This window comes from Euprymna scolopes, chromosome 23 (assembly GCF_053919585.1).
Source record: "Euprymna scolopes isolate OS-2025 chromosome 23, ASM5391958v1, whole genome shotgun sequence".
Taxonomy (NCBI): domain Eukaryota; kingdom Metazoa; phylum Mollusca; class Cephalopoda; order Sepiida; family Sepiolidae; genus Euprymna; species Euprymna scolopes.
In genome coordinates, this window is record NC_136504.1 from 105,877,352 (window position 1) to 105,899,639 (window position 22,288).

At 33.3% G+C, this 22,288-nt stretch overlaps 1 protein-coding gene across 2 annotated transcripts in view; it reads right to left on the reverse strand.

Annotated features, from left to right (window-relative positions):
• LOC145246119 (uncharacterized) overlaps window positions 1-22,288 on the reverse strand; it is a 222,870-nt gene that overhangs the window by 40,570 nt on the left and 160,012 nt on the right. For both annotated transcript variants that reach the window (XM_080107958.1, XM_080107957.1), the window contains exon 2: window positions 2,673-2,886. In XM_080107958.1, coding sequence (XP_079964084.1) covers window positions 2,673-2,852 — 180 coding nt within the window. In that variant the 5' untranslated portion in view covers window positions 2,853-2,886. The remainder of the gene's footprint in view (window positions 1-2,672; window positions 2,887-22,288) is intronic.

The window sequence follows — 22,288 nt, forward strand, 5'->3', positions numbered from 1 at the left end:
AAATGTTTGTTTGTAACGCTAAAACTTGAGATGAAAGATTCCTCTCCCCTAAGAATAAAACATATGTTCAATATCTGCTTTTGTTTTTTCATTGTTTATACGGTCCCAAGCAACGCCGGGTAGCCCTGCTAGTCTATCTTCTATATATATAAAAGCCAAACGTCTGTGTGTATGTATGTATGTTTGTTTGTAACGCTAAAACTTTTGAAAGACGGAACCAAACTTGACGAATTTGGTATCATATTGAAGCCCCATCACCCGGATGACAAATATCAAAATTTCACGTCAAACTGACGACTAGAAGTTGGTCAACTGATCAGTTATCTTCGAGGGGGGCCCCCAAAAAAACTGTCATTATCTATATATATAAAAGACAAATGTTTGTTTGTAACGCTAAAACTTGAGATGAAAGATTCCTCTCCCCTAAGAATAAAACATATGTTCAATATCTGCTTTTGTTTTTTCATTGTTTATACGGTCCCGAGCAACGCCGGGTAGCCCTGCTAGTATATATATATAAAAGGCAAAATGTGTGTTTGTGTGTCTCACAAAAACTTTCGACAGAGGCGACGGATTTTCGCCAGATTTGTATAATTTTGAAGCTCAAACATTCGGACGCCAAATATCGTAAAATTGGCTAAAAACATCAATTCTTTCACCCTCAACGGGACCCCTTTCTGCTACTACGACGATGGCGTGATATTTGACCTGGAAAACATTGACATTAGTTTAAACCACCTGCTGTTTTTTTTTTTTAAACGTTTAATTTTGTGACTTTTCACTTTTCTGTCTCTTTGGCATCGAGGTAATGTGTCAGACTGTTTTTTTTTCACCTTAGCCTCGAGGCTTTGGGTTCACGCCTACTTCCCTACCAAACAGCCGGGCAACGTTTTTTTTTTAATTTTATAATATTTAAACATAGTTGTTACTTCGGTTATTCCTTAGTTTACCCCTCTTCCCTACACACACCTCCAAACCCGTGGTCATCAGCGTTGTTATCTTAAGATTGCAGGTTCGATCCGAGGTATCAGATAAATATTTTTTATGATATTGAAACAGGGTTTATTTATACAATTTTGTTTGCTTTTCACTGTTTTTTTTTTACCTTTTTTTTGTTTTTTTTTTTACGTTTGTTTGCTGCTTTTTATTTAATTTTTTTTTTTGTTTTGGTTTTTCCGGTGTTTTCAAGAAGTTTACCATCGTTTTTTATATAATATTTACACAGGATTATTACTTCACTTATTCTTTAGTTTACCCCCACCCCCTATGCACACACCTCCAAACATCTGGGCAACGCCAGGCATCCCCGCTAGTATTCTTATAAATGGTGAAAAGGTTGCCTGGGCCAAGCAAGGTTGAGGAACCCTGGTCTAAAGGAAATTTAGATTTATAGGAGGCAATGCAATGTGCATATTTTTCTTATGCATCTTACATCTTGTAATATTTCGAGAACATTTCTCTTCATCAGGCATATGTTTGACGGGTTTGCGTTAAAATCCACAGAGGTACGAAAAAGTTATCAAAAACAAATATATAACAAATGAATGCAATCAAAGGCACGAACAAGAAAAAATAGCTCGATAATCACTTCAAAATAAGAAATAAAATTAAATATCGATAGAAACCCACCAAATAAATGTCACAGTAACATTAATTGGGTTTCTAACACCATTTTGTTTTATTTCTTATACCCTTACACACACCTCTACTTTCTTTTCTGCCTTCACGTCACGGGTTCGAGCCTTTATTTATTTATTCCTTTTTTTGCTCAATACACACCTCCAAACACCTGGTCTATAATATAAGTCTCACCTGTCAGTTTAATCGTATGTATGTATGTATGTATGTATTTATGTATGTATGTATGTATGTATGTCTGCCTAAAACTTTTGAAAGAGGCGACGGATTTTCACAGAATCAATATCGTTTGGAAGCTCGACTCTTCGGACGACAAACATTGAAAAATTGGCTAAAAATATTAAATTCTTCACTCTCAACTGGACACTTTTCTACAGGGAGAGTCGCTTGTTTTGACGATATTTGCGAAAGTCATCACCTCTTTTTGATTGACTAGCCTAAATTTACACTTTCGCCACTTCCAGTTTTGCAATGGACGCAACAGCAAAGGCGTCACGTTTTTTTTTTTCACGTTCTTTTCCTCCTTCGCAGTACGGGTTCGAGCCTGCTTGCCTTCTAACACTTTTTTTTTTTTTTTTGCTCAACACAAACCTTCAAACACTTGCGAAACGCCGGACACCCGGCCTAGTACATAATAAAGGTTTTCCTGTATTTTTTTTTAATTAGGTTCAATTCTAAATAAAAACCAAATAAATGTCACAGTAATGTTTATTCAGTGGATTACTGTTAGTACTTTAAAAACATTTTTTGATTTTTTTTTTTTTACCGATTCACGAGACTTCAAAGGTAAGAGCATCATGGCGCCATGTTTTTTTTCGTTTCAACTGGGGCGCTTAGCACAACTGGCATTTCACACTTAAAACGTAATTTAAACTCAGTTACAGCACCAAAAGGTAGAAGAATAACTTATCTTGCCTTTGGTAACATTCATTTGTTATATATTCGTTTCTTTACCATTTTTTTTGTACCTGCGGCTATTGTATAGCAAACCCATCATATTTTCTAATACAATGTTATATACAATGGATACTTACAGCAGCTCCACCACAGAATCCTTCATTATCATTGTAGTCGATTGGTGCATTGAATCCAAATCTCCACATTGACGCACGTGATGGTGGATGGAGCAGGCGTGCATGTCCGACAACAGCGGGCATCAAATGTGAAAGGGACAACAGGAAAAGTGCAATGATGGAAAAAGTGTGAACTGTCATATTGGCCACAAGCCTCAGAGGAAATTTGAAACGCCTGTAAATGAGTGAAGATAGACAAATAAAAAATGAAATAATGTAATGAAAAAATCAAGGAAACATGTTACTGAGTAACGTGAGAAATAAACTTGAAACATCTGATTAGGGTTGACATGGACAACACATAATGATATGTCGGAAATGGACAACAAATAAGGACATGTGTGACGTAATCAACCTGAGGGAGCAACTTGCCCTCATTGGGGAGCTGTAGATTCTGAGGAGGGCCGAATAACTATGCTAATTGATCCCGGGTAGCGACAGATATTCCGAGGAGTTGAAATAGAGAATATAAATATATATTTTATTTCATCGTCAAAATTGATATTTTTTGGAAGTCAGAGAAATATATATTGCATTTAAAATTGATGACAGGAACTTAGAACAATAACATAACATTGTCTAGCCTTGACGAACTCAAAAGCCAGATGTCGGACTGACAGGGATCACCTTAGGGGTCATGGAAATTTAATATATCTGTAAATCTCAGATCACAAAATTGGTGAATTGCACACCCGCAAAATCTGGGGTTTCCCGATTTTGTGGTGTGATCTGATTGGCTGGGGAGACTTCTAACCCCGACCACATACACCACTATTAATACGAATGTCATGCAAAAATTAGTCTGTTTCTGAAGGAGTTTGTGCACAAAACTCGAAGTAACCCGTCGTTCCCTGAAGACGTGACCCCTCCTCCAAAAAACCGTCTAACGCTGTCTGTGAAAAAGATTTGAGACTTTGAAAAACTTACTAAGAACTGAACGATATATGTAAAAACACTGTACATAATTTCGTGATTAATAGATTAGAATTGCATGTCTCTGTTTTTCTTTCTGCCTGTGGCTTCAATATTCACTTTCAGCATACAGGACTCAATGTAACAACCCTCAGAGAAGGACCTGACGATCCGAGCCGAGTTTCCAGACAGAAAGGAGTCCTAGCCGAGCTTTATCAGGTTGGGGGTACACATGTCAGAAATGAACACCAAAGAATGACATGTCAAAAATGGACAACGAATACTGACATGTCAGAAATGGATCACAAATAATAACACGCCAGAAATGGATCACAAATAATGACACGTCAAAAATGGACCATAAATAATGACGCGTCAGAAATAGACCACAAATAATAACAGGTCTGAAATGGATAACAAATAATGACACATCAGAAATCCCTGATTGGCTTCCGGGCCTTGATAAGTGATGATCACTGTGTAAAAAAAAAATAGATCACAAATAATGACACATCAGAAATGGATTACAAATAATGACAGGTCTGAAATAGACCACAAATAATGACAGGTCTGAAATGGATCACAAATAATGACATGTCTGAAATGGATAACAAATAATGACACATCAGAAATGGATCACAAATAATGACATGCTAGAAATGGATAACAAATAATGACGCGTCTGAAATGGATCGCAAATAATGATATGTCAGAAATGGACAACAAATAATGACATGTCATAATTTGATCACAAATAATGACACGTCAGAAATGGACCATAATAATGGCAAGTCTGAAATGGTTTACAAATAATGACATGTCAGAAATGGTTTACAAATAATGACATGTCAGAAATGGTTTACAAATAATGACATGTCAGAAATGGTTTACAAATAATGACATGTCAGAAATGGTTTACAAATAATGACATGTCAGAAATGGTTTACAAATAATGACATGTCAGAAATGGTTTACAAATAATGACATCTCAGAAATGGTTTACAAATAATGACATGTCAGAAATGGACAACAAATAATGACATGTCAGAAATAATGACACTTCAGAAATGGATCACAATGACACATCAGAAATACACATGGACCACAAATAATGACACGTCAGAAATGGAAACAAATAATGGCACGTCTGAAATTGATAACAAATAATGACATGTCACAAATGGACAACAAATAATGACACGTCAGAAATTGATCACAAATAATGACACATCAGAAATGGATCACAATAATGACACGTCTTAAATTGATCACAAATAATGACATGTCAGAAATGGATCACAAATAATGACACGTTAGAAATTGACCACAAAGAATGACATGTCAGAAAAGAACAACAAATAATGGAATGTCTGAAATGATCACAAATAATGGCATGTCAGAAATGCATCATAAATGATGACATATAAGAAATTTATCACAAATAATGACATGTCAGAATTGGACCAAAAATAATGACATTTCAGAAAAGGACCACAAAAATGACATGTTAGAAAAGGACCAAAAAAATGATATGTTAGAAATGGGTCGCAAATAATGACAAACACTTAATAGGTGTATATAATAAGTTTCTAGACATTTTTGTACAGGCATTGAAAATTATTTTAGACTCTTGTAAAATCAGTCGGGTTATTGCAATACATCTTTTGTAATGAATGACAAATTTTTATGATTTCAAGTTCGAATGAACAGCCACAGCAGTAATTGGAATACTTTATTTGGCCAATGAACTCTGGTGTTTTGACTGTATTATTTCTCTCACATCTCTCATCATACCTCCCAGACTCCCTTCCTTCCTTGAGTCTCTTATGTCACAAAAAAGAAGTCTGGAAACTTATTGAGGGCACCTCATACTTAGAACCTTGGTATTTCATGATCTTTTCCATCCCAGCATCATAATAGATTGACTTTTACTATGGTTGTTTCTTTCTCTTTCTTGTGTTGGAATGTTAATTTTTTAACTAAATGGCTTTTTAGTGTTCATGAGTTCAACAAAGTATGAAACCACAATCAAACCAAATCTAATCAAAAGTCTAAGACTAGATTTTAATTTTTTTTTCTTTTTCGTCTCGCATAAAATTGCATTAATCTGATTCCTCCTGGCTTACGTGTCTCTTATGCCAGCCAGAGGAGCAATCTTGTTTATCACTACCCCCCCCACATCATTGTTTACTAAACCAAATCCCAAACTAGCTTTGTTTATGCCTCTCCTCTATTCATCACTTTTTTCTTTGAGCAAAAATTCTCCAGTTAAATATTTTAACATAAATATTTTAACTAACATTCTTTTCTTTTAAAACTTTTTTCTGAATATCTTTTTAACCTAAATAATTTAACAATTAATCATAATAATCGTTCTGACCCTTGGCACTATTCGCCACAGCATAATACAGATACTACACGGTGATCATAGCCAAAGAGGCACAAACTAGTGATACTAACATACTGGCATAAATGTAATGTGAACAGACATCTCGTTGCTCAACTCCCCACAGTCCCCTGTTAGATACAATTCCAAATAGTAACCCCTTAGCTCCCCTACCCCGGGGAGTTGGTCGCCATTTCCCCTTCACTCCTCACATTAAAAATCAGCCTTGTGCCTAATTTTCTCGGTGGGGGGAGCAAATAAATACCACCCGTTATATTCCAAGTGTAGTTTGTTTGTTTGGGGCGAAAAGAGTAAAAAAGAAAAGCGTTGAGAAAGTTTCATGATAGTTTTAAATTAGTAATTGTCTGTATTTTTGAGATGAGTTGTTTTCATTGATTGAGATTGTCGGACTGACTTCCTCATCTTGGTTGTTATTGTCACAACGTTTCGGCCGTTTTGCCCTCCGGCCTTCGTCAGGTGAACGGTTTGTTAGGAGTCTCGAACCCAACCCTTTATTATTATTACGGGGGTACCGTGTTCGGACTCCAGCTAGGCTTTGGGACATAGTTGCTGATTCTCTGTTTTTCAATGTTACTTTTTCACTGCCTTCGTTCAGGATTGAACTCAGCACCTTTGGGTAACTGTAAACTTTGATACAACGTCTAGGACCACTCGGCCATATGTCACTAGTAATAATAATAAAGGGTTGGGTTCGAGACTCTTAACAAACCGTTCACCTGACGAAGGCCGGAGGGCAAAACGGCCGAAACGTTGTGACAATAACAACCAAGATGAGGAAATCAGTTTTAAATTAGTTTAGACATTGTTAATTGATGCAATGTCGTCTGCCGGCGCCATGTCGCATGAAACGAGATGGAGACGACACGGAAACGACGAGAAGGTGACGCGACATTCGCTCATTAGCACAACTTTTAAACATAACTAACATAGTTGTTCCTATTTACAGTGCCTCCCCACGGGGCAGAGTTAGACACCAGGGTCGTTTTTTAACGTGGAGAAAAGGAACAAAAATAAAAATTGTCGAAACTATGCATAAATAGAATTCAGCGTAATTGTGAAATGAAACAAATAATCTAAGAAACCATAAAAAGTCAATAATAAATTAATTAACGCTCATTTTTCAAAAGAATATGCAAATTAGTTATTCCCCCCCCCCATATAGTCACTCGCATATCCATGACAGTATATTAAGAAGTTTGTTTGGGTAATTTTTAAATAGAAAAAGTTAGCTTTTTATATCAATGTCAGAACGAGAACAAATCAACTTCATAGATAGAATTATTACACCGTGTTACCTTGAATATTTATTCAAAAATCCATTTGTATCCGTTTATTCGTATAGGTTGTTCCTATTTACAATGTCTTCCCACGGGACAGAGTTAGACACCAGGGTCGATTTTTAACGTGGAGAAAAGGGAACAAAAATTAAAAATTGTCTCAGTCGTGAAGGATTTCTCCTCCACTGACAGAGAACAAGAAATTGAAGTGCAGCATCTGAAGAACAGATACTACACTTTGATCTTGTCTCGGTTAACGGTCGACAACAACAATAGCTAACATTTTTTTGCATGTACAGTATTCTATTCCTTTCTCTCTTTCTCTCTCTCTCTCTCTCTCTCTCTCTCTCTCTCTCTCTCTCTCTCTCTCTCTATATATATATATATATATATATATATATATATATATATATATATATAAAGAATTATAACAATTATTTATTTATTTGCAAAATAGGAACGTCCAAACGGCCTGCTAGTATATATATATATATATATATATATATATATATATATATATATATATATATATATATATATATATATATATATCGCAACAGCAACAATTATGGAGCTTTTATTAATATTTTTGATTTTGATATAAAAAAGATTATACGGAAAATCGAAAAATTAAAAAAAAAATCATATAAAAAAGTGTCTCCGTTGCATTCAATAATATTTGCTGGCATGAAAAAATGCTGCCTAACTATACCAATTTCATATATATATACGTACACTGTAACTTAGATATCATAGACTTCGTCTCTGGTCCCTACAACTCTCTTATATCTGGGGTTCTTGTATCCGATTCACTCTATACATTAACGCAGACTCTAATTTGGGACCAGTGACAATCTCTTTTATATCCGTTTTTCTTAGATTCGTCTCTCTTATATTCGGGTTACACTGCATTTATAAAGTGACGGTTGTGTGGTTCGAACGAGAGAAAAAAATGTATATTTAAAAGAGTGTAGCCATCAATATATATATATATATATATATATATATATATATATATATATATATATATATATATATACACACACACACACACACACACACACACACATATATATATATATATAAATATTAGAGCAAATAGTTAATAAAACATGTTAAAAAACACTTTGAAAAAGAGTTAAAAACATATTTCATCTGAAAAGGAAACACTTAATAAATGGATAGTCCTTAATCCGCGGAGTTTCGAAGAAATACTTTCCTTCTCATCAGAGGGTGGGAATTAACAAAATGCGGGATCGGATTTTGCATGCAAAAGTATTTGATGAAACTGCAAGTAAGTCAAAGATCTTACTTGATAACAAAAAGTGAAGCAGAGGGAATATGATGAAGAAAAAGGTGATTTCACGCAAATGGATAGTCTGGTGAAAGGTAAAGTATCCAATGACGGTAAAATCCAAATATGCAGAATCTAAGAAAGTTAATTAAATTTCCATTCGCACAAGTAAAATCCAAGGAAATCGCGTAATTGGAAGATGGTCCAAAGTAATCCAAAAGCCGAAATCCGTGGAATAATTCACAAATATGTACAAGGAAAAAGGAGAAACATTCCAATAATATTAATAAAAAAAAAAAATAATATAAGCGTTTAACACGGCTGCCGAGACCGTGTGTATTGGAAATTTTTAACTCTACCGTGTTTGGATTTTACCATTCTTGGATTTTTTGCCCTTCACCGGACTAATCCATTCATGTGAAATCTTTTTATCATTTTTCTTTTACCTCCTATTCCCCTTACCTCACCCTTTTTTTTTAACCAAGTAAGATCTGTGACTTACTTGCAGTTTCATTAAATACTTTTACATGCAAAATCCGATCCTGCATTTTGCTAATTCCTGCCCTCTGATGAGAAGGAGAGTATTTCTTCGAAACTCCGTGGATTAAAGACTCTCCACTTACCTTGTGCTTCCTTTTTAAAATTAAATATGTTTTTAACTCTTTTTAAAGATGTCTTTTAACATGTTTTATTAATCATTTGTTCATATATATATATATATATATATATATATATATATATATATATATATATATATATATATATATACTAGCAGGCTACCTGGCGTTGCCTGGTCGTAAAATACGCATAAATATTTTACTTTGATTCATACAAAAACTGAGACATGCGTGTATTTTTTTAACAGTTCACTTTTATAAGTAAAAAAAAAAAAAAATAAATAAAAAAATACTCGAGCTGAGATCGAAACAAAAACCTAAAAACTGTTCAGTCCAATAACCGTTGGACCAGCTTGACAGGATGTTTACAAAGTGTTTTCAAACCTACTTTTTCTTAAAATAAAGAAGCTGCCATGTTTCTTGGTCACGCATGCACATTCATGAAACAGCTGACAAACAAACAAAAATCCGATGACTCCCAAGTACCAATTTTTCAATTGTGACTCCCTTAGCAACCATTTTTTTTTTTCCAAAGGGAAACCAATAAAAAAGTTCTCCACATGTCTGAATACCCTATATACAAAATTTAAAGCATGTAGATAAAAAAAAATCGTTGTTTGTCGTACTCTGAACCCTTTATCGGCTAGACAATGAAGAATGCAAGTACAAAGAACAAAAAAAAAACTAATAACCATGCAATTTACAAAATGACACCGACCGATTCTATGAAGAAAAGAAAAAAAAAGGAGAGGAGTGCTGAGTAGAAGAAACAATCCTTTATCTATATCTATAAAAGTGAAAGTGTCTGTTTGTGTGTCTGCGTGTGTACATTTCCCTACGCAATAACTCTGTCAATTTTTAGTCTACAGACTCGAAATTTGATATACAGGGTACTGAGATTTGGAAAAATTAATGTGATCGGTTTTGGGCCAAAAATTTGACGATTAAGGGGTCAAAGTTCAACGATTTGACCTTTGAGAACTCTACCAAACTCCTCCGACAATTTTGGGTCTACACACTTGAAATTTTAGATATAGGTTCCTTGGACACAGATCTAACTTAACAACTTGACTTGAGCCCAAAACAATAAATTCTAAGGGGTCATAATAGGGGTCAAAGTTATAAAAACTTGACCGCTTTTTTTTTTTTTTGCTCAACATACACCTCCAAATACCTGGGTAACGCCGGGCACCCATGCTAGTAAAACTATAAAAATACACAATCCAAAATACAGTGAGCTGATTAACACTGCAAAATGGACGACAAAAAAAACCAACTATACAAAGAGCAGTGAAACTATACAAAAAAAAAAAATGGGAAGAGAAGCCGCTACATGGACGATTTATAAAACTGCCCAAAGAAAGGCTCACAAAAAACTACTACCTGCCTACGAAAAATGCACTTCAACAGAGAAACAATCCTTACTGGCAGTCACACGAAACAGCGTAAAAATAATGTAAATACCATGATAGGCAAACTCCAGAAAAAACAGTAAATGTATACTCTGTGGACAAGGAGAAGAAACAGTAAATCACATAATAAATGAATGCAAATTAACCTCAAAGCAGACTCAAACGCCTGTGAAATGTAGCCCACTGGGAACTATGCAAACGTCAGGCACCTTTTATGGTCGTAATCATATTTTCTTCGAAGTTTTTTAATTAGCCTTTATAGACGTGAATACATATCTCTCTCTATATGTCTTAATATATCTATATCTACATCTATATGCATACTAGCTGGCTGCCCGACGTTGCCCAGGCATACAATACACTTAAGCATGGTATTTTAATTCATGCAGATTGAATCAATCCTATATTGATTACTAGACTACCCGTGACCCGTTGGGTAATTCATGTATGAGCGTGACACTTGTAACATAAAGAAAATAGTTTTTTTTGGGACATAACAGAAACATTTCTATGAAAGTATATTAAAATGAAAAATCAGACGGATCACTCAAACAAAAAAAAATCCTCCTTATTCGTGTAAAGTTACCTATTATCTATTTACATTGTAAAATAGTAGATTTATTTGTAAGAAAATTGCGTTAAAATAACTTAAACGTAATACGGAAATGAACGATGTAAAAAAAAATGCAGAAAGTATTAACAATTGTTTATTTGGATAATTTAAAACGCAAAAAAAAAAAAAATTAGGCCGCTGAAAACGTACACAGTAAAAAAAAAATACGTCAATAGGTCAAAGTTGATTTATTTGTGAGAAAATTGTGACAGTATAGTTGTAATACAGAATAGTTGCAAAACATCCCCTAAGGGGTCAGTATGTTATATTAGCTATGGAATTAATGTATGAGCATAACACTTGTGACGTAAAGAAAATAGATTTTTTTGTGACGTAACAGAAACATTTCTATGAAAGTATATTAAAATGAAAAAAAAAAAGAATATAGATAGATTTCTATGATTCATTCTGTTTATAATTGTTTATTTTTGAAAAAAAACAAAACAAAAAAAACTTACAGCCATTGAATTATAACCAGTAGTAGTAATAGTAGTATAAGGAAGAGGAGGCGTAGTAGTAGTAGTAGTAGTAGTAAGAGGAGGAAGAGGAGGCATAGTAGTAGTTGTAAAGAGGAGAAGTAATAGTAGTAGCAAGAAGAGGAGTAGTAGTAGTAGTAGTAGTAGTAGTAGTAGTAGTAGTAGTAGTAGTAGGCGGAGGATAGTGCGCAAGCAAACAAGCAAACAAACAAGAACGACAGAGTTTTAGTATTATATAGATTAGGAATAATTTGCCCGGTGAAATAATTCACAAAAAAAAAAAAAAATAAATAATAATGATTATGTCGTTCATCAAATTCCGTCTGTGTTTGTTTACAATATCACGTCAGCTGATATTTGGAACAAGTAATTCCCTGGAAAAGTCACTTCTGATTAATGTTTAGTTTTAAAATATGCAAACGAAGAAATGATTTGCGGCGATTTTTAATGGCTCATCTTCTTTTATCATAAACTGAACTCATTAATAAGAAAAAATTAAAATAAAATGGTGAGGCACACCCGGGCTTGAACAGAGGACCATTTGATCTGTAGTTGATTGCTCTACCACAGAGCTACATCTCCAGATGACAATCAATCTCCGTTTTTAAAGAAGAAATGATTTGCTTAGACCTTATCATTTCGCCTAGTTGGTGTAACTACATGCACATATAAAAAAAAAACTCTTCTTTTTTATCTATAAGAGAGAGAAAGACTGTTTTTAAGATCGGATTTTTTCGATTTTCGAAAATGATTTGCTGAGATTTTATTATTTCCCTTGGCCGGTGTAACGTAAAATATTCCCCGGTAAAAGTTCTTTTTGTTTTTTATATCTACAAATGAGAAAGTATTTTTTAAATTGGATTTTTTTTATTGTCGATAATTATGGGATGCATTTCTTGACAAAACATAGCTAAGAACACTGCCAGACATAGAAATTAGCTTTGTGTGAAATTTGCAAAAGATGGGCTCAGTCGTTTCGAAATCCATAAGGAAAGAACTCTCACACACATAGTGACTTTTATATATATATATATAATATTTTATATATATATATATATATATATATATATTTATATATATATAAAGTACTATGTGTGTGAGAGTTCTTGTGTGTGTGTGTGTGTGTTTTAATTAAAATAATTATTTTTATACCTACAGATATTATAGTGTTTCTTGCTCCGCAATCATCAGTGCAGGAAGTAGAAATTGCTACTGGTTGGGAGATTCGAACCTGATTAGAAAGCCATCTTTGACTTCAATTGCTAGGAATGTTACCTCTACATCACCATCGAACGTTACGAGAATTAAAAGAGATTAAAAGAAATTAAAGGTCAAATACAGACGCAACGTTCAGACGGTTAATATATTTAACCTCATAAATATGAACATGGGATAATATGTGTATGTAAGTAATTAATGTGTATGAAACTTACTTATAATGAGTGTGTAAGTATTTATTGTGTATGTAACTGACTTTATATGTGTATGTAAATATTTAATGTGTGTGGAACTGATTTTATAATATGTGTATGTAATTATTTAATGTGTATGTAACTGATTTTATAATATGTGTGTGAAAGTATTTAATGTGTATGTAACTGATTTTATAATATGTGTGTGTAAGTATTTAATGTGTGTGTGTAACTGATTTTATAATATGTGTATGTAAGTATTTAATGTGTATGTAACTGATTTTATAATATGTATGTAAATATTTAATGTGTATGTAACAGATTTTATAATATGCGTATATAAGTAATTAATATGTATGTAACTGTTTTTATAATATGTGTATGTTAGTAATTAATATGTGTTTAACTGATTTTCTAATATGTCTGTAAGCAATTAATGTGTGTGCAACTTATTTTATAATATGTGTGTGTAATATTTGATGTGTATGTAGCTGGTTTTATAATATGTGTAACTGATTTTATAATATGCGTATGTAAATATTTAATGTGTCTGTAACTGCTTTTATAATATATGTATGTAGGTATTTAATGTGTGTGTAACTGATTATACTATATGTGTAAATAAATAATTAATGTGTGTGTAACTGACTTTATTTTTTGTGTATGACAGTGTTTAATGTGTATGTAAGTGATTTTATAATATGTGTATGTAAGTATTTAATGTGTGTGTAACGTATTTTATAATATGTGTGTAAATATTTTGATTGTGTAACTGATTTTATAATATGCGTATGTCAGTATTTAATGTCTATGTAACTGATTTCATAATATGTGTATGTAAAAATTTAATGCGTATGTAACTGATTTCATAATGTTGTATAAGTATTTAATGTGTATGTAACTGATTTTATAATATGTGTGTGTAAGTATTTAATGTGTATGTAACTGATTTTATAATATGTGTATGTAAATATTTAATGTGTGTGTAAGTGATTTTATAATATGTGTGTAAATATTTAATGTGTATGTAACTGATTTTATAATATGAGTATGTAAGTATTTAATGTGTGTGTAACTGATTTTATAATATGTGTATGTGAATATTTGATGTGTATAACTGATTTTATGATATGTGTGTGTAACGGATCTTATAATATGTATATGTAAGTATCTAATGTGTTTGTAACTGGGTTTTGTATATGTGTGTGCAAGCATTTTGTGTATGTAACTGATTTTATAATATGTACATGTAAGGATTCAATCGTACGTGGAAATCGGTTTTTATTTGTTTTTTGGTTATGACTGTGCGTAAATCTTTAATTGGTTTAAAATATTCAATATTTAAATTTGATATACGTATTGTCTGTCCGGACGAACGTTAGAGGACGATGGAATGTCGATGGGAGGATAAGAATGTCTTAGGTATTTCGTGTAGGTTAAATATACACGAACTTGGTAAATGCGTTGGCATAATTTAGAGAGGTTGCCTAATCGTAGCAGAATAAATGGCATATTTTATGGGTTTTATTTTTAGCAGATTTTTTTTCTTGTCTCATTTATTTCGGATAGTTTCACTTTTAACTGCTTAACTTGCTTTATAGTCCAGAGTAGACGTGTTAATGTCGAAACGTTTGTTGATCTGCGCAGACATTTTCTAGTATATATTAGCGGCCAGGCAAAGACAAACGGGAGACAACCGAAGCAGTAAAACTAAAATGTTGCACAAAGAACACTCAAGATGAGAACAATAGTCCAATCAATACAAGTAATATAAAAAAACACTAATTAAATAATTTAAAAAAAAACATGAAAAAAGTGTTACCGGTTACAGTTTATAACTTATAGGTGAAACTTTTTAAAATGTTTTTTTTTTTCAATGGAAAAGAAAAAAAAAATGAAAAGGTTTTTTCATACGAAATTCACTCAAATTAATAGTCATTTTTTTTTAAATTTTTAACATATGTGCCACTTTTTTTAAGAGGTCTAACTCTCCATCTTTCATTCTTGTCAATTATTTTAACCTCGTCCCATAAAATAAAGTGCGTTCTTTTTTCTTTCCATATGTGATCAGCTAGTTCCGAATTTTTGACCTCCACCTGTTTCACGGCCTTACAGTGTTCTTCTAGCCTTACCTTTGCTTTGGTTTGTTTTGGTTTTGAAAAAGAGATATATAGTCTCGAAATTATCAAAGACAATTGTATATTCTCAAAATTATCAAAGACAATTACCATCCAAAATCCATATTTACTGAATTATATCTGTGAATGATTTTTTAAAAATACAATATAAAATGTACAAAGATTTATAAAATCAACAAAAACTTTGTACGAAACCATGGCGAAAAAACAAAAAACAAAAACAACTTCAAGAATACGAAAATATCTACGGAGCCAGTAACTTTTCTCCTTTCTTTTCCAAGATAACGACCAACGTCCTGACGAAAGTCGAAGGCTACACCGACCGAAACGTTACACAAATAACACTCAAGATGAGAACAATAGTCCAAGCAAAACAAGTAATATATAAAATGAAAAATGAAAAGAGTGTTACCGGTAACAGTTTATAATTTATAAGTGAAACTTTCTTAAATTTTTTTTGGAAAAGAAAAAAATGAAAAGTTTTTGTCATACGAAATTCACAGAATTTATTGTGATCAAATTGGATGGAGAAATTCTGCCTATTTAAGATTTCAATAAATACTTTCTGCTATAAAATAGATGGAATTATTATTTTTATTATTATTTTTTTAATTTTTTGGAATCCTTTGAGATAAGGCTTCATAATTTGTGCATTCATTCTTTTTATGGACTGTTATCCTTAGCAAAATCCCACCCCTTCACCGTCGAAATCACTAGATGCCAGGAAATCTTCAACTCTTAATAGTTGCGACCGCAAGATTTTGGAATTTCCTCCCTGGTTCCTGCTTCCCTGACAGTATCAACTTGCAGAAGTTTAAGCGGGAACAGACATCTTGGTGCTCAACTCCCCACAGTCTCCTGCTAGATATAATCCCAAATAATAACCACTTATGTTTCAAGTGGTGATATGCTTTGTTTGGGATGAAAGAGTTAAAAAAAAAAATTATTTGTGGACTGTTATTTTCATCTTCATAGTTGTTGTTGCTGTTGAAGAAGGCCAAAGGATGAGTTGGCCAAAACATGCTGAAGCAACAACAGCCATGAAGATAAGGATAACAGTTAGCAAAAATAATGAACGCACAAAATAGATGGTATTCAAACGACAAATTCACACAAGCTAAATAAATAAATAAATAAATAAAATGAATTTTAATAGTAATTTCCAAAATATTTTTCGGAAGGACTCGAATTTTGTTATAAAGCTAATGTTTCGATCTAAGAGACCAGCGTCAGTAAAAAAAAGTAAAAGAAAAAAAGAAAAAAAGTAAAAGAAAAAAAAGAAAAAAAAGTAAAAGAAAAAAAAGTAAAAAAAAAAAAGAAAAAAAGTAAAAAAAAAAGAGAAAAAAAAGAAAAGAATCGGGAATGACTAAAAAAAAGTTAAAAAAAAGTAAAAGAAAAAAAGGAAAAAAAAAAAAAAGAAAAGAATCGGGAATGACTAAAAAAAAGTTAAAAAAAAGTAAAAGAAAAAAAGAAAAAAAGAAAAAAAGAAAAGAATCGGGAATGACTAAAAAAAGTTAAAAAAAAGTAAAAGAAAAAAAGAAAAAAAGAAAAAAGAAAAGAATCGGGAATGACTAAAAAAAAGTTAAAAAAAAAGTAAAAGAAAAAAAGAAAAAAAGAAAAAAAGAAAAGAATCGGGAATGACTAAAAAAAGTTAAAAAAAAGTAAAAGAAAAAAAGAAAAAAAGAAAAAAAGAAAAAAAGAAAAGAATCGGGAATGACTAAAAAAAAAACAAGGTGTAATAGAAAACCCTGTTTATGTAAAAAAAAAAAAGTTACTTCTGTATTTCTGAATCCACGATATGCAACAAACTAGAAACTGTCGAGAAGTACCGTATATTTCGACATATAAGACGACCCTTACAGTTAAAAAATCACCTTTAAAAAACAATATTTCATAAGATACCCGGTGTTGCAATCTCTAGCCTAGGCTAAAAAAAAAATGCTTTCGTCATCTAGAAGTCGACTTATACAATAAATAAAACAACCATTAGATAAGACATTTATGAAGATTTGGTCCAATTTTGTACCCTGTCTTATTTGACGGTCGCCTTATACGCCGAAATATATGGTGTTTTTGTGTGTGTGACATGTCATACCGCCAAAACGATAGGCAACACTATTATAAGGGTTAACATCCGACAATTCTATAAATTATCAAAAACATTATCATAATATAATAGCTATTTACAGATTTATAACCATTTGATTCAATTAATAATGAACCTGTGTTTTAATGGTTGCTCATCTATTATTATTTTTCGATAGGCATAGCTAGATTTTCACACCATCCTATTCCTAAAAAAACAATTTTTTAAATAAAAATTTAAATTTTTTTTAAAAAGCTGGACCATAACTCACAAATCGCAGAGTAAAATACAGAAAAAAATACATTCTGAAAAGATGTATTCAAATTTTATCTGCATGTCAACATAAACTATCAGTAAATATTGATATACAAAATTCAACATGTCATTAACACATCCAAAAGCTTTCTTTGATGCCTGCTTGGTTTGATATGACATTCATTTGATGTATATATTTCGACATATAAGACGACCATTGCAGTTAAAAAATCACCTTTAAAAACCAATATTTCATAAGATACCCGGTGTTGCAATCTCTAGCTTAGACTAAAAAAAAAACATGCTTTCGTGATCTAGAAGTCGACTTATACAATAAATAAAACAACCATTAGATAAGACATTTATGAAGATTTGGTCCAATTTTGTACCCCGTCTTATCTGACGGTTGCCTTATACGCCGAAATATATGTTATTTTTATGGGGGGGGAGGTATTAAGCCATTATTTATTGGATTTCAGTGGTCGTCGCCATTCTTAACAACGTAGACTCATTACATTTATCAGTTCCTATGACCAATGTCTGTAAGTAGAACCTCCGTAGAACTTTCGAATTTTCTTTAATGGTACCCTCATTTTATTCATTGGCTGCTTGGAAACTGGGTAGAATCCGGTCGTGACATATCAGCTTGACAGGTGTGGGGCCAGGAACTGGTGCAGTACCTGTCAGACTGGGTATTACCTACGAGGTCAACCCTCCCAGACTTTGGCAGCCGACTTTCGAGTGGGGCAAGTTTATAGCCTGTTGCCTTAGGCGCCTCTACCAGGGAAGCTGATGAGGATAGCCAGGCAATTTTTGCTAGGCCAGAGTGCCTCTCCTTTAGGGGCGCTGGATAGACATCCCCACTTTCTGACCTTGTGTCACATCTTGCTTAAGTGGGCAGCAAGTTAATATCTACCCTCATATTAGATAGATAAGCATGGGTCTCCTTGCTGCTTCGGTTGTTTGGAGACCTAAATAGAAATACCAGTCTACAATTCGTTCTTGACAATCAGCCTGACGGGTGCAAGGCCAGAAACTGACCCAGTACCTGTGGAATTGAGGTACGCTGTCTGGGTATTACCTAGGAGGTCCACCCTCTCAGGCTTTGCCACTCGACTTTCGGGTGGGTCAAGTTTATTGCTTTTTGCCTGATGCGCATTTACCAGGGAATGGTAATGGGGATGTCCAAGTAATTTTTGCTAGGCCAAAGTGTCCCTCCTTTAGGGGCACTGGCTGGACATCCCCACTTTCTGACCTTGTGTTACATCATGCTGAGGTGGGCAGCATAAAAATATCTACCCTCATATTGTATAAAGAAAAATATTGCAACAAATATAATATTCACGTTAGCGTTTGTGTTCCTTGAAAGAAGCGCTGGTTGAGTTTGAATAAAATAAATACGTATTAGATACGTTTGAAGCAAAAACAACGCATTATTACGAAACAAACAGATATTTATTTTGTTTGAAATTTATATTGAAATTTATAAAACGTATTTAATACGTATTTATTTTATTCAAACTCAACCAGCGCTTCTATCAAGGAACACAAACCCTAACGTGAATTCCGCGTGACCAACGCACCGTTCCGACACTTGAAAAGACTACTGTAAAAACAACAAACGGACTTCTACTGATTCTATGCTTCAACAACAACATGGCAAAGAAAGAAAGAAAGAAAGTCATACTGAAGATGAAGTTTTCCTTCGAAATATATTTATAAATTTCAATATAAATTTTAAACAAAATAAATATCTGTTTATTTTGTAATAATGCATTGTTTTCTCTTCAAACGTATATAAAACGTATTTTATTTTATTTTATTCAAATATAATATTTGTTATTTATCAAAAGCGTTTGTTTCTCTTTTTATTTGGCGACTCTTTTTATTACAAAATATTATAGTAGTTGCTTTGCAGTGCATTCGAAGATAAGCACTTATAACCAAACAATTAAAATTAACTTTCAACTCAAATTAAAACATAAAAACATTCAAAACCGACTTCATAATCTAGTGAGTGATGCTCTTTTCTCTTCCCTGCAACCCCTTTCCCACAAAAGAAACGTTGTGAGCTTGTCTCTGCTTTATCGTTATTTTTCACGGCAAGTGCTCGACTGAACTCCAATCTATGGTCCCCCTTGCCAAAATTTCACACACACAAAAAAACACTGACTTGCTACAACCACTTTATATGTGTTCCTCCTGCTCTCTAACTTGTGCCTGAATCTAAACGCAGATTTCATGAACGAAGCTTCTTTCCCAGAACTGCTCTCCTGTGGAACACTGTTCTGCTGGCTTGCTTCCCGGTTGAATACAACATGGTAGTCTTCAAATCTAATCTAAACAAGTTCTTATTGAGTTGTCTCCATAAATAATCAAAGGCTATCCAATTTACACCATTAACGATTACTAAACTATCAACTTGCATTCATTAACCCTTATTCTCGAGCGGCCTTCTGGCCTTTATATGCGGTGACTCCTAAGTAAAAAAAAAAAACTCAAATTAAAAGAATAATTTGGTTAAAAAAAACTCAAATAGAATGGCATGCTTAAAAAAAAGAGAAATAGAGGTAAAGAGAGAGAGAGAGAGAAAGAGAGAGAGAAAGAGAGAGAGAGAGACAGAAAGACACACACACACACACATATATATATATATATATATATATATATATATATATATATAGAGAGAGAGAGAGAGAGAGAGAGAGAGACAGGCAATTTGGGATGAAATTAATTTTTAAATGCGATTTGAAACTCGACCAAAATGGCGACATCTAATATATAAAAAGCTATATGTTTGTTTGTCTGTCTGTCTCCATATTTTCAATCTCCTCCAAAGCTAAAAGTTGCAGAGTGTCGCTAGGGGCCTCAAATGATTGGACTTTTTATAGACTGTTCTTTTATGGATCTTTAGCTGGTTCAAATAGTTTTTAAAGGGTCAAAAATGAGCTAAAATTGAAAAAAATCGTTATACATTTTGTACATTCATCTTGGTTCACTTTTAATTTTTAATTTTTAGCTAGTTCATATACGTGTCATGTTGGTACAGTGCTAACGTCACCAGCTTTGAATGCTACAAATTTGCTTTCAGTTTCGATTCTAGCTGATGGCACCCAAATCCTTTTTTACTTTTGAAATCATGGCTCTTTAATAATATACAGTAAAACACCCAGGATACGACATTAAAAATTAGCAACAAAATACGATAAGTGTATATAATCAACTAACATTATAAATAACACCATAAGGCGGGGTAAATACCGTAACTAGGGATCAGAAAAATAGTGTATTTCACATCGTAACCTGAAAAAAAAAACGTATCCTAGGGTCACCGTATCCCGCAGTTCTATCGTATACGAAATCTGGACAAATTAAAATATCGTATTTAAGCGTGCCGGACGACCCCCCCCCCCCCGCTAATAAATTTTATTAAAGGAAACATAGTTGGGAAATAGGTAAATAAAAAAAAATAATTTATTTTACTTTACGGACTCCTTTTGCATGGGAGCGACGATGGCTAAGTGACTGACGACACGAACATAAAATCTGGGTGTTCTAGGTTCGAATCCAATTGATTCCACAGAAGCACTTTCATCCCCTCCATATCTGACCTTGTGTCTACCCCCCTCCTGGAGAGGAAGTAAATAAAGACTCATTTGTGACAGGTTTACATTTTTTCTTTTTAATTTTAACAGAAGCTCTTTTTTTTTTACACTTATCAAGGCCCAGATGCCACTCGAGGATAAGGGTTACTGCATGTATTGCAGTCATTGGGGCAGTAGCGTAGTGATCGTTTGTGGTGCAAATGTGGCATAATTAGATTATGAGAACTTTACCTTGGACTTGAGATGACAATATTGTAGTCAGCTGGAAAGCAGACTGGGGAACAGAGTTCCACAGACGAGTAGTTCCAGGAAAGAAACTTTGTTCATGGAATCCACGTTTAGATTTCGGCACTGATAAAGAGGGGGATTTGTTGATAGGGATTTTTATTAGACGAGTGTTTTTTTTTTATGAAAGATTGTCAAGGGGGAACCAAAGATTGGAGCTCAGTCGAACACTTGACATGAAAATAATGATAAAGCGGAGACAAGCTTGCAACGTCTCTTCTGTGGGAAAGAGATTGTATAAAGAGGAGAAAAGAACATCACCTACTAGATTATGAAGTCAGTTTTGAATTCTGCCAAGGCAGGATAGGATGATCCAGGCAGCTCCTGCCCAAATGTGGCAAAAGCACTCCATCCTAGGATGTACTTGGCTCTTATGAAGGTAGAAGATTGCATCGGCAGTGAGATATCTACTGGAGCAGTAGAATGATCTAACCATTTTTCCAGCGATATTGGCAACGTTATAAAAAATTTTACGTTCAATAAAGAGTAAAGTAATACCGAGTCAAAACATCGTGTTTATTGGCAGAAAGTAAAGTACCGGGTTCATTATTACTTTACTCACAACTAATAATTACAGGAACTCAAAATGCTTATAATTTATAAAAGCCTCCGTTCAGTCTTAAAAGATAATGGATACACCATGTCAGGGTAGCTGCGCATGGAATTGTGTGGAAAAGGTTCCACAATCTTCAACCACTTCTCTCCTGAATCCGCACTGCTTGATTCCAATAGCAAGAAGAGGTCCAGGATGATTAAAAACATCCCAAGATAAGTAAAGAGCACATACA